The sequence below is a fragment of the Natrix helvetica genome, assembly GCF_964273705.1.
Source record: "Natrix helvetica genome assembly, chromosome: 4".
NCBI lineage: Eukaryota > Metazoa > Chordata > Lepidosauria > Squamata > Natricidae > Natrix > Natrix helvetica.
The window spans coordinates 120909747-120924445 of record NC_138550.1 but is presented as its reverse complement, the minus strand read 5'-3'; the positions used below and the strand labels follow the sequence as shown (position 1 = coordinate 120924445).

Below are 14699 nucleotides of genomic sequence, written 5' to 3'. Positions count from 1 at the left end.
AGGTCTTGTGTCTGAAATCTTCTGTTTCAATGATGATTCATCTGATATTTTAGCAGTTACTTTTTGTTCAAGAGTGTCACTGCGTTAATTGGTTTGCTAGCTGCGCTGAAAATTTACTGCGCAGGTCACAGTTCTTATCTGCAAATGATTTAGTGCGCCTGCTCCTTCACATTCCTCCTTAACTTTCTCTTCTGATCTTCCGTTTGCCTGCCAAAGGAGACAGGGATATAGCTTTGCCAAAATGTAATTAATTCAGTTAGCAAGTTTTGTATTTTTATTTTCTTTTATATTAAAATGTTTTTATTAGATCTTGCTTCGGGTTTATTTTCGCTTATTTCAAAAGTATGCTACAAGGGATGCCAAGATTCACACCTCCTTAATTCAAGGCGGAATTCACACCCTAACAAAGAGAAGCAGCTGTGTCCCTTGCGTTTGGCACCTATTCTCCTTCCCTCCCCATCCCCCACTTCCATTTTGGTGGATGGATAAGAGAAGTACTAAATGGAACAAATTCTGGATTCTATACATAAGGAGAGGGGGACCATCTAGAACTCACTGGAGAGGCTCCCATGAGATATGTGAGGTTGTGGGAAGAGGCAAATTACATCTATGTACCATATGGTGCCTAATAATTCCACCTGAATTTCCAACATATGCCTTGTCCCCCATGAATTGACACTGCTATCGATAGACAATGACTCCTAGGAAAAAGAAGACTCTTGGCTTCATGCCAGAGTAGACTCTCTAGTGATGGTTGCTTTATAACAGGAGGGGAGGGTGTCCCTTTCATATCTCTCTAGGCTAGATTTTTCTGTCATTTTATTTATTATCTATTTATATCCACCTTTAATAATTTTTCTAAATAGTACCGCTCTGACAGGAAGGTACTACGTAATTCCGTGCTTTCATGCTGGCCACATGATGACAGAAGCATCTGTCAGACAACACAGCACCACCCCCTTGAGTTGGTCACAACTGGCCGGGAGGACCTGTAAACCTTTATTAGTATCTTAACATCTAAACAGTTTTACAAAATATTAGGCATGGGGGGCAGGAAAAAGCAGGGGATATGCAATCCCTACCCAAACCACACAATGATAACTTTGTTAAATGTATCACTACATAATAACATAAACTATTAACATAAACAGAAAAGCCAAAGAATTCTGATTATAGTTTTATAGCAGCTTCAGGATGCTTTGTAAAAACAGGTTATGCACACTGTAAGTGACTATTATATTCCTTCATTCATAATAGATGGCACAGATCTATCACCAAGTGGCTGTTCTTTCCATTGAAATAAAACAATTGTAGGAACTTTAAGAGGATCACAGAAATGAGTGATTAAACACTGGTTTAAACAGATTTACTCATTTATTCCTTAACTTTTTGCCCTCTATAAATGTGAACGGAGTGCATAAATTCTGTGTAATTGCAGGTAGATGTGTTTTAATGAAACTGCTTGATGAAAGACTTTAGTTATCTCAAAGTGAGCACACTTTAGTTATCTCAAAGTGAGCACACATACAGGCATGCACACACACAGGCATGCACACACAAACACAAAAGCTTATATTCAGGGAGTTGAAATGCACAAATCTTAAAGTTCTCAAGATTAAGAAATGCATAACAGATTCCCTAGTATCTGAAGAACATAATACAAAGAGTTCCGTGAGTGTGTTTATAATTATGTTGATCAATTTTAAAGACAAATTTGCAACAAAATCATGCAGTGAGAGTTCAAGTAAATCTGGTAGCTACCCACGTTCCTTCAGTATCTTCCATTTCTCCCTACCACCTTATTTTTCAAGGTTTTTTTCCTTACTAACAAATAAGCAGCTGCTATCACCCTTGCTATTTTGATCCGATTATGTGCCATCAAGTTGGTGTTGATTGTTATTGACTACATAGTTAATAACATTTTCTTAATGCAATTTTAGAAGAGATATTCTCCAATGTCTCATGAAGACATGGGAACCATAGGCGTATGCTGTGAAATGCAAAACTGAGGACCACGCAAAGAATAAGATTTTCCAATCGCTCATATATCAGATGTCTCTTCTCAGATGGTGCCTTAAGCAATATCTGCAATTAGTGATCTACATAAAATGCTTGATCAAATCTGATCAATATAGCAAATGCAACAGATATAAAACAAGTTTCTGAAATCACATTAATAATCAGAGAAAGTTGTACTTACTTTTAAGTTCCTTCAAAGTACAGTACAGCTTCATTGATAAGCCCTCATTCCTCCCTGACTTGAGGATATTGATTATGCAGTGTAAGCTACATATTCTAATTGGTTACCCAAATCTATGAGAATTTCCATTGGGGTTTCCTTAAAATCAGGTCCTGGTTTATACAATAATTTACACAGTTAAAAAAATATATGTTGTGACTGATATTGGGATGAAAATTTAAACAAAAACAGTAAGAAGGATCACAGTGCAAAAAATAACTATATCAACTTACCAAATCAGGCCACATAATTTAGTTTTAGGGAATTGTGTTCTGCATGTATTGGAATTTGGTTGAACAAATGAAATTACAAGACACTCAAGTCAACAGTAGTGCCTAATCTATAAGTATGTATGTATGTATGTATGTATGTATGTATGTATGTATGTATGTATGTACACACACAAACAGACATACCATACATACATAAAATTATGCAATATATAATTTATAATCTATAAACTATTCCATAGTTTCAAAGTGTATCACATGAGAACATGCAGTAGCCAAAATAAACAAAAACATCATTTCTACTTCCTACTGGCATAACTGGTTATGCCAGAAGACTTTTTCCAGGAGGAGAATCTGCTCTATATTCAGTTAATCTCTTCTATACGTAATCAGAAATGTGAACGATTCCTTTAAAGTAATAAATGCCTTGAAGCTGAATTCTAACCATATTTAGTCAGAATTTATATCATAGTAAATGCAACAATTATATTTCTACCAAAATGAGATAGCATATAAATAAAGCAGTACAAAATGACATCACACTGCATGGAAAACAAATATATGCAAAGAAGATAGCTTCCGTAGATACTGCATTTAAGTTTCTTATTCTTAAGGCTCATTTCAGTTTCTTTACTTTGAAAAGCACAGCTAAAATGATGTATATGAAGACACTAAAAAAGAAAGAGTGTCCTCCAGATTCCACAAGCCAAATTGTAGCATTTTGTGTTACTGCAACTAGTATTTAGCAGATAATTTGTGAAAACATACAATATTACCTATTTTGATATAAAATAGATACGAGAAAAATGAATATAATGGCAATGACATAATACTATAGTCGCAGACTCCTATGAAAGTAATTTGATTTTGTGTGTTAATACATCTTCAAGTCAATGTTGACTCCTTGCCACTCAATGACAGATTGAGATGACAGATCTGTGGTATATGAAACTCATAAATTCTCCCTTAGAATGACTAGACTAGCAAAGAAAAAGTAATAATAATAGTTTTAAAATATGGTTTGGCATTCGTTGAAAAATATGCAATGCTATTTCATAGTTTCATGGACAATTCACAGGAGAACTGAGATGGAGAACATCTCATTTATATATGAGTTTTATATTCTATCAATGGAGTAATAATGTGAATATTTCACATTTAATTGATGTAGTATATTTTACAGTGGGGAAAACATCTGACATCTATTTCAGTTGGTCATGTAGTTCAAAGGGCAAAAATTGCTTATTTATATGGTGTATTTCAATAAAATAAATTAGAATTAATTAAAACTGAAAAATCACTGAAAGAAATATGATTCAACCAATTAAACATTCAAAAGATACTTATACAAAGATTTCTGCAAAGCTAAAAAAGGATGAATGGATGGACGAGCTTTATAGTGGTATGTCACCATGATTCTGCTTCTTCTCTCTCAGCTGGTGCTTTTCACATATTTTGGATCATAATTTCCCATCAGTGGAAATGTTTTACCTCTGGCAAACAACTAGTGGTAAAGTATACATTGGCTTGTCACATAATATCACTCTGCATAAGGTAACAACATACTTAAATTAGACTCAAATTAAATATTTGAAGCAGAGAAAATATGGCACTTAACAGTGAGTTGCATCCATTGTATAATGGTACATGTACAAGGTAAATGGTGCAAGGACTATCTCTGGTACACTTTGAGGATTATTTCATACCAGAAGAGAATATAAACATTTTAAATAATAAATACAATCCTTTTCAGGGCTTTAAACTAAATGCCAAATGATTGCCAGGGCATTATTATAAATATGCAAAATAAATCTAGAAGAATTTATTAGCTGTGTTTACACATGCTAAATCCAGATTAAGAAAATGCAATCGTTGTTTTGACAGAACATGTTATACCCAACAAATAAACCATATTATGGATTGGTATACAGCTTGTTCTCTAAAACAATGGCTCGGGTCCAAAACACAATGAAGCAAAAATTATTCAATCTTATTTAAATTTGGTATGAGCATGATTTTAGCTCTATTTTGTTTTTTTAAAAGGAAGAGTTAAATAAAGCCTTTAAGATCCAAAAGGCATGCTTCAAATTGGTAAAGAAAAACAAAAGCAAGGTTGAATTGGTAATATGGAAACACTAGGATATCACAAATAAATGTTAAATTTCGACTACTGAAATTAATCTTCTGTGCTACTATTAACATGATTTGGTAGGTGAAGACTATCAAATGCTTTCCCTTTCATCTCAGAGGGATTTTGTTTTATATGCTACATTCTTGACAGAAAATTGAAGACTATTGTGATATTAGTTATTTCACATTAACCAATACATTCATTAACCTTTTCTCATGCCGTGCAGCCTACAGCCTACCACTGATCATTTTATTATAAAAACTATCTTGCCCCCAGAATCTGGTCGCAACTGTGAAAGTTTGGGGCAATAATTTCTAAACCTACTTTTTAAACCCATTTTTTTTCTTTAGAAGTATTGTATTTTCCCCAAAATAAGACAGGGTCTTATTTTCTTTTGACCGCTGAAATAAGTGTTTGGCCTTATTATCGGGGAGGGAGGTCTTATTATTTTTGAGGTTCAGGAGGTGGCGAGCGTGGTCACTTTATGGCTGCTGCTGTATTGCAATATTTTCAGGGTTTATTTTCGGGGAGGGCTTATTTTAGCACACGTGCTCAAAAGCCCGATTGGGCTTATAATCGGGGGGGGGGTGTTCCTTATGTTCGGGGAAACAGGGTAGTATTATTTACATGGATATATTTTCCCATCAATAAATTTTTTTTTTCCATGGGAGCAAGAGAGCCACTTTGGTGTAGTGGTAGGGAATGGCAAACCAATTCCTAAAAACCTCGCCAAGAAAATTGCAGTCATTTGTTCCAGTAGCCACCCGAAGTTAACATTGACACACAGGAACAAAAAAAGGAGAGAAACCTAATATAAATATATAAATCCTTATCCAAGCAATCGCACATTGCAGCAAATAAATACACATTTACCCTTATAAACGTCTATCTTGATTCTGTCATGCACTCTTTTTATCCTAACCAGATCAGCGAGTCTACTTAATATCCTGGGGCAGATATAAACCTGAAATTTCAGTTGCAGCAACCAAAGGCTTGCCTTCTGCCAATTATTCTTATTAAGATCTAAATCAAGTTTAAAGCAGTTAGGGGAGAAAGATTTACAGATTGTTGCTCTTATTTATTCACCGATAACTGCTTAGAAAACTTTCTTTAATAAATAGGTAAGATAAAGATGCTTTGAATTAAACCCATCTCGGCGTTTGTGTAAGTTTCTGCACATCGTTCCATTTCTACTTCTAAGTCTGCTCAGTCTTCTTCCAAAGCTTTTTTCTTGATTCCCTTGTCCAGCCAACAAACTTGGAATTCTCAAATGGTCCTTAATCCAAGCCAATCGGGGCCAGCCCTGCCTAACCTCCAAGATAAATAGAACGTTTACTCTTTAAACCAATGCTTCCCAACCGTGGCAACTTTTAAGATATGTGGACTTCATCTCCCAGAATTCCCCAGCCATCATGGTTCAGAAGCACTGCTTTAAACAAATAGGCTGTAGCAGCTTCCCATTAAATAAAGATCAATGCTGAAAAACAACAGAGTGCAAGTGATGGGGTGATGCATCAACTCATAAATAATGCATGATAACAGAAGAGAATAAATGAAAGGATTAAGATTTCAGATACTAAGATCAACACTCCCCAGAAAACATACAAAAGATTAGATATGACTGTTATTTTAATTGACAGTCTACCAGTGTTACCTTCAGAAAGGTAATGGAGATTTGCTTCTCATTAATTTCACTATGATTTCATGAAATGATGACGCCATTAAAAATGAAAATTACTGACCCCCTTGTAATATGCTAAACCCATTATGATGGTTTACAAGTAGCATCCAAAGAGAAAAGGAGAGGGGAGTGTAAATGAAATTTTCTAAGCTACTTCTTTGCATCAATAAGTATTGAGCAGCGAAGTTTCTTCCCTTATAGGAGTACTATTTTGTCACCAAATTTAACAACTGGAACAGGAAAGGATGATCTGATCAAGGTGCAGAAATAGCTTTACATTTTAATTGATGGTTTGATTACTAGACGTAATTTCAGAATTAACAACATTTATGTGCTGTTCTAAATGTTACAGCTAGTCTTTGACTTACAAACTTTTGTTTAGTGACCTATCAATGTTACAACAGCACTGAAAAAAAAATGAATTATGACTGTTTTGCACTTATGACCTTTGCAGCATCCCTATAGTCACCTGATCAAAATTCAGGTGCTCGGTAACTGGCATGTATTGATGACAGTTGCACTGTTGGGGGTGTGGGTGTCATGTGATCACCATTTGTAACTTTCCCAACAGGCTTCCAACAAGCAAAATCAATAGGAGAAACCCAGATTCACTTAATGATTGCTGTGAGTCACTAAACAACTGTGGGGAAAGGGTGGAGAAATGGGGCACAACTCATTTAACTGCCTTGTTTGGTAACAGAAATTTTGGGTTCAATTGTGGCCATCTGTTGATGAGTGGTACTAAGTGGTAATTTCAGAGGCTGAAATGCAATTGAAAAAAGTGTCTTCTCCATTAGCCTAAAAAGCAGGTTTAGAAATTATTGCCCCAAAGTTCCACAATAAGAAAATGACTTAAGTCTAGTGCTGAGATTTGGTTAGTTGCCTTCAAAACACTGATGAAATTCATCATGCTCATTTTACTTAGGAACAGAGGCTGCAATCCTCTTGGTTACAATACAGAAGTGGGTCGCCAGTGCATTTTTCTAAGGTGTTTTAACTCCTTAGTTAGCCATTTAGCCTTGAGATTTCTTAATTTTTCATCCACCTATTAACCAAGCCCTACCTATTTTAGCTCCTGAGGCCAGACAGGTGCAACAAGTCACCTGTGGACAAGGATAGTGTATTAGACTTCTGATTTAACTTACAGAGATGTACTGGGGGAAAAATCAAATCAGTGCCAACAGTGTCAATGCATAACAACTAATTCCCCTTACATGATATTTGCACCTGACCCCTTTTCACCACATTTTCATTGTTCAGCTCAAATCCCTTTTTGCTAAATATTAAGAGCCTCAAAGCACAGACGTTTCTCTGAACACGAAGAAAATATTTTCTTTTCACCAATATGTTAACATTGACTCCTCTACCTGTGTACACACATTGGAAAGTAAGTGGAAACAATTTGGAGACGCCTCAAGCCCTGGCATTTCTCATGGCGGTTGTTCAAAGCCTTTTTGGAATTAAGTGGCACATAAATTGCAGCAATAAATATATAACTGATCAAAATTAAGAACTAACTATAGCCCGCTCCTGATGTTACCAGCCCAGGAACCCCTTATATATTCTTAAAGAGAGGCATACCTTTGGGCAGGTGCCGAGTGATACAAAACTCAAATCTCCACATCTCAGACCTTAGATACCAAAAGAGGTTCAAGGTAAGATTTAAACCCTCGTTTGTTTCCTTCTGGGTTTTTTTCCCCCTCTTGAAGAAAAGAAGCCACCCACCCCCATTGGAGGCCTTTCTGGATGCCACTTACCTGGACCTCTGCAGTTCAAAAGCGCTGGCGCCCACCGGGCCTTGCTCGAGGCAGCAATAGTTTTGTGGGGCGGTTCTGGCGAAGGAGACGGGCAGGATTCCCTGAGTGAAAGAGTTGAGGCGACCCCTTGCGCAGGGGGTCCCAGAGGAGCCCGGGAGGGCGGCGGCGGCGGCGGGGCCGACGATGGGCACCTCCACGCTAGCGAAGGCATCTTCGTCCTCGTCCTCCTCCGGCTCGTCGTCTTCGCCCTGCTGCGGCTGGCCAGCCGCTCCCAAGGGGCTCATGAGCTTGACGTTGCCGCTGCCACCGCAGGCGCTGGCATAAGCTGCGTACTGCTGCGGGGCGGGCGACTGGAAAGCGCTCAGGTTGCCCCGACGAGTCCGAGTGCTGTTGCTGCTGCTGATACCGCAGGCTGCAGCAGAAGCCGTCCTTGCAGCGGCTGCCGCGCCGACGTCGCTCTCTTCGCCGCCCTCCTCGCCCTGCAACACCGGCCGCCCGTCCAGCGAGATATTCGTTAGGAAGGAGAGCGCAGCCTGCCTCCGCCGCGGGTCCATGCGCGGCGGCGGCTTCCTTAAGCAGGGCTCCAGCTGCTGGTGGAATGTACTGCCGTCGCCGTTGCTGGCCCCACCGGGGCTGCTGCGGCTGCTGGTAGTGGCGGCGGCGGCGGCAGGAGGAGCCGCCGCCGCTGCCGCCGCCATTGTCTGTGGCGCTCGCTCGCCCGCCCGTCCACCCTCTGTCCCTCCCTCGGAGCGGGCAAGAATGAGACTTCGAGCGGCAGGCGCGACCTCCCCGGCGGCGAGCGGAGGGTTAGCAGCAAGCTGGGGCGAGGCGAGGGAGCGCCAGCCGCGCGAAGCAGGGGACTTTTGGCTTGCATGGCATGCCTTCCGCCTCCCCCACGGCCGCCTGCATGGATAGAGCGCCCGAGTTAGGCACCCCCACCTCTCCCCTTCCTTTCCTCTCCTCTTCTGGCTCCTGCCTTTCTTCTCTCCTGGGCCAAAGTTATTAGCATTTATAGGTGCACTCAGCCCGCCGAGCGCTCGGCGCAAAACCACGGCAATCACGTGTGGGAAATAGCTTGGGAAGAAAAACAAAAGCTCCGGCCAGGAGGAGGAGGAGGATAAAGAGGGAGGAGGAGGAAGGAGAAAGGGTGGGGGAGGGAGAGGAGGAAGAGGAGGAAACTAGGTTTAAGGAAGCTCCTCCAGTGTTTTTTCTTCCTTTTACTCCCCCCACCCCCCAATCTGCTTAGTGGGAGGGGAAGCGAGGAAGGTGGAGTTCCGCTTGTGTTGCACAGCACATGGTCATGAGGAGCTTACATAAATAGGACCAGCTCCCTAGAAGTTGATGGGATCTCAAAATTGATGGATCCCCTTCTGGTTCTTGGTCGGCTTTTAACAACTATGTCCTTTCAGAACATAACACGTTCTGCTTTTTCCCCGTCTGAGGCAGCAAAACTTGTCTTCCACTCCCAATTTGACCATGAAACCAGACTGACAAATTCTTTTCCTTTTTATTCTTGAGGGATATCTTCAGAATAAAATATGTCCCTTAAAGACTCCAGATGCACTCTAGTCTCTCTGGGAGCCCTTCAGTTGTGTTGGAGTTCCACTCTGATTGCAATTAGTGCCTGGAAATTATGGCTACTTTAAACCCAATCCAGATGAAGGGCACCCATGCAGGGAAAGTGGCTTGGATCAAAAGGATGGAAGACTTCTGAATTCTTGTGAGTTTGATTTCCCACCATTTATATTAAACGTGTAGAACAAATCAGTCTAAATACACAACACGTCAAAGTAATTTCTAGAAATGCAGCTGCAGTAGAGTAATAAGACACGTATTGCATTTTATAAACAGCAGGAAAAGTAAGCACAATTCTGAAGTAGAAAATGAGCAAATTATTTTGCAAGCATTTCCTCCCAGTTGTATCAATGAGCTGTAAAATATACTATATGCAGTTAGAAAACCCCAACATTGACCCTTTTGTTTTCCAAATGTCTTATGTTTTGCAGATAGGAGATGAAACCAGCCATCTGACTCACTAAAAGACTGCTTCATATATTTTTCTGCAGGGCTTGTGGATTCCTCTTGAAAAGATGATCATAGATATATCACTTTATGTCTTTATAATTATGGGCATTTGGTATACATAGCAAATTATTGCATGGTTAAGAGAATATGTGGTGATGTAATACCAATTTCCTTCCTTATAAAAAAAAACCAACTCACGATATAAAATATTTATTTCACTTGTCTGGCATCCTCACCAATCATGTTTCAATTTCTTTCAGACTAAGGGAGGATGTTGGCAGTTCTAGGCAAACTGCCACATGTGTGGTAGCTTATTGTGTGTTTTAGAAATTCCTACTTCTGTTCTGCCTCCTATACCCTTCAGTAGATAGCTTTTTAGGTAATGGATTAAGTTCTAAACAAAAATGCATACTTCAAAAATACATCACTATTTTTAAAGATATCTAAGCTGAGGAACAGACACAATGACAATTCCTGCTAAGCTTGTCAAGATCTTTTGGTATTTAGCATACATCAAAAAACTATCTGTACTTTGACCTCCAGTCTTTTTAAAAATATTTCTGCAGTATGAAATCAAAACTGTAAAACTGATTCAGTTCCTGAGAAATTACTGGTTTTGCCTTGGGCTGATTATGGATTCTTATTCTCAGGTATTATGAAGCTACTGATTGCTAACAAGACTTTGTACATTCTCCTCATCCACATGTCATCATAACCACAGGCTTTGTGTCCATTAGTTTCTCACTTCTCCAAAATGCTTCTGTTGCCATCACAACAGTCCGCAGCTATAACTGTTTCTAGCAGAGTCTGGACAGCTATTACAGCTGAAATGATTTGTGAATTTAACAGTTAAGGCTTTGCTGTTGCTTTGCCACACTTCTAATGCTTTCGATGATTTCACAATATCTTTTGGATAGAAATGCATATACTTAATATTCACGACTATAATAATACATATATGAATTCGGACAAATATGGTAATCTTTAATCAGCAATAACATTTCAATAATTTCCATTAGGAGCAAAATAATATGCACCTGTAGCTCAACTGTCATATTTAAAATTATTCATTTACATGTTTTATCTGTCTAAAAAATTCAAAATGATGCTTTGGGTTAATAATGAAGCGAATTAACAGCTTCTTCTAAAGTCTTAATATGCAAGGAAGTCTGGATAAATATAGTACTAAACTTGTTAGGAAAGAAGATATATATAGAACCTATTGACTCTAAAAAAGAAATAACTCTTTAGATGCCTGGCTTTGATTATTCAAATGCCATAGTTGACCACATTCTATCACTTGTTTTTCCAGAAAAAGCTGCTGTGTAAAAGATGGAGAGACACTAACAGTCAGTAAATGGTCTTGAGCTAAATACAGCTCTTCTATTTCAGGGTAAGGTAGCTTTCGATCAAAAAAATGAGTAGGAGAAAATTATTTCATCCAGTAAATGGTACTAGCTAGTAAGTACATGATTTTTCAGCTGCAAAGCTGAATTTGAATTACCTTTATAAATTTCACATTGACAAGTGGATTAACAAGAACCATAAGGAAATATTGAAACAGTCTCATTATTTCTTTAAATGTAAAGCCCATTAAAACAGCTGGGGCTATTTTATCCACAATATATCTGGATGAATAACCATGTCTTAGAGCTATTGCATGGGTCTAAATGGGATCAGAGGCAGCCATTCTTATCCAGAAAGAGAATTTCACAAATTGGGGAGGAGGGGGGACGGGACGGGACGGGACACAGTAGGTAAGGCAGTAACTCTACGTCAGAGTTTTGGCAACGTAACTATTATGAGATAAACCCAGGATCAATACACAGCACACACGGAACCTTTAGACAATTAATAGTGGTTTATATACAAAATATATACAGAATATACATGCAGGAGATAAATTCCCTTACCACTCAGCTCGGACACAAGGAGAGAAAATGAAATACATGATGAGAGAGAGAAATGCCCTTAATGACCACCTATATATATAGACACCTCATTGCATCAGCCTTGCCTTATATTGCATCATATCACAAATTACAGTTTACAACCTTTCATCAGCTGGCAGCTGTTAAATCCTCAGTACTTTGACGCTCTATTATGAGTCAACTCCATGGTTAGAATTTTGTGTATGGTCTAAGTGGATGAAATTAATTCTAAACGATTGGTGATGTTGATGGGAGATTTTAAGTCTTTGAGACTTAAGCTTTTAATTTTGCCTTTAGCTCACAGGCAGCCAGTGCAATGATTTAAGGACTGTTGGAATGGAATCTCATATAGCAGCCCCATTTATATTGTCATGACTTAGGAAACAGACAGTGACTGAATGTGAAGAAGCTGTTCCAACAGGACTTGTGAAATGTCGGCCTCAGGAGAAACAAACTCAATCATATGAAACAAATCAAATAAAGGCACTATCTGAATAGCTGGAGAAGTCAGATGAGGGTGGCCACCTAAGATCTACCAGCCCCAACAACCCAGCAAGCAGAGTGAAATGAAACTGACATTTCTATGAAGTTCCTTGCCAAGCACCAAATGCATCTCTTGATTAGAGGCATTCCTGATTCCTGATCCCTTGGAAGCAACTATCTATATAATCTTTAGCTTTTGTGTGATACTTGTATGTGGATTCTGCTCATGAAATTCTGACCTCGATTTTGGATCTCTGGACTGGATTTGGACTACACTTCTGTGTGCTGCCATTAAAGAAAACCCACTTAAGCAAACTTCTTTCAGAGATTCTGTTTTGGCTTGTAATCTTTATCTGCTCTTACTTTTTGGCCTTGAGTAAACTACTATTTCCCATAGCAACTTTTTGAGTGAGTGTTTAATTGGAACCAGAAGCAGGACAATTATCAACCAAGCTGCTCTTCCACTGTTAAAAGATCTTCTCCATTAGAAAGTGTTTCTATTATCTTATGTATGACTTGTATCAACATACCACCCATTTGAATGTATGTCTTATTGTTCTTGTGAGCACAGATTTTTTTATTACATTAGACAAAACGAAAATAATTATAGAAAGCTTACCCTGCAAGACACTTATTAAAATTATAGTCCATTTTCTTCTACATCAGTAAGCATTAACATCAAACCCCATTCATATTACTTCTTACAAAATAGATGAAATTATCAAGTTCTGTTAGTAAATATAAACTAAACATAAAACTAAGTATGGCACCCTTTTAGCCATTTATACAGGTAGTCCTCGACTTACAACAGTTCGAAGTTACAGTGAAACCGAAAAAAGGTGACTTATGACTGTTTTTCATTCTGGTGACCATTGCAGCATCCCCATAGACACATAATCAACATTCAGGTGCTTGGCAACTGGCTGATATTTATGACGTGACTGCCATTTGTGACTTTCTCGCTTCCCATTCATTTTGCTTGTCAGAAGCCGGCACTGAAGATCAAAAATGGTGATCATGCGACCACAGGATCCCATAACATAATTGCGAGCTGGTTGCCAAGGAACAGATCACATGACTGCAAGGAGAGTGTCCTATGAACTACTTCTACAATGACAAGGACTGATATTAAGCCGCCTTGTTCAGCAATGTCATAACTGAATAGCTGCTGAACAAGAAATATTTGTATGGTAATTTGGACATGAGGAAAGATCATAAGCTCAGTCAGCTGATTAACTAGTTTGCTAAATCACCCACAGAATCCTACAAAACTGGTTGCGGCCTGTCACATTCACACTTCTATTAAATTGTTTACTTTATTCTAATTTAGACTTCAGGCAGAATTGATCTGCAATTAGCAAGACATATGCTAAACCTATGCCTGGATTCTGACAGCCCAAAACATTATAGATATCAGTACTAGATTTCAGTTTCTTGATTCTGTAACTTAACCCTGAAGCAGACATCATACTAAGCCATTATTCTTGTAACTAGTTTATTAAAAAAAAGTTAAAATATTTTTGCATAACTTTTTTGTTAGATTTATATCCCTTCTTTCCTTCAGAGGTTATGAAGTAAAACTGTTCCTGTTTTATTTCATAACAATCTCAGGAGAGTTTGGGCTTAGAGCAGAGGTGTCAAACTCGATTTCATTGAGGGCTGTGTCAGGATTGTGTTTGACCTCGGGAGGTCGGGGTAGGTGTGACCAGGGTGAACATAGCCAGCTTGATATCACTTGTGTCAGTGGGCGCCTGTGGTGGCCCCAGCACTCTGCCAAATAAAACAGGCTCCCGAGCTCCGTTTACAGCCATGACTGCCTCCTGCAACCCTCTACAGCTCTGTTTTTGCTGGCAGACGGGTGCAGAAGGCCGTTGCGGCTGAAAATGGAGCCTGGGCGGGCCACGCATGGCCCTCCCAAGCTCCGTTTTTGCTGACAGAGGCACCACGAGCTGGTCCTCTATTTCCAGGATGGCTGCACGGGCCAGATCTAAGCACCCCATGGGCTGGATCCGGCCAAAAGACCTTGAGTTTGACCCCCCTGGCTTAGAGAGTGATTTACCCAGTGAGCTTCACAACTGATGATCTGAAGACTTGAGTCTCCCTACTCCAACATCTTGACTTCTATACTACACTGGTTTTCATAGCTTATAACCAGCCAGGAAATACCATTTGTAGTGACTCATAGCCTGTGATTATTTATATTAGCAAACCTGTGGCCCATT

The 14699-nt window shown here is 39.2% G+C and overlaps 1 protein-coding gene across 2 annotated transcripts in view; it reads right to left on the bottom strand.

Moving 5' to 3' along the window:
* CABLES1 (Cdk5 and Abl enzyme substrate 1) overlaps positions 1-9207 on the bottom strand; it is a 43538-nt gene extending 34331 nt beyond the window's left edge. For both annotated transcript variants that reach the window (XM_081950978.1, XM_081950979.1), the window contains exon 1: positions 8039-9207. In XM_081950978.1, the coding sequence (XP_081807104.1) occupies positions 8039-8736 (698 nt within the window). In that variant the 5' untranslated portion in view covers positions 8737-9207. The remainder of the gene's footprint in view (positions 1-8038) is intronic.
* Between the last annotated feature and the right edge of the window lie 5492 nt (positions 9208-14699).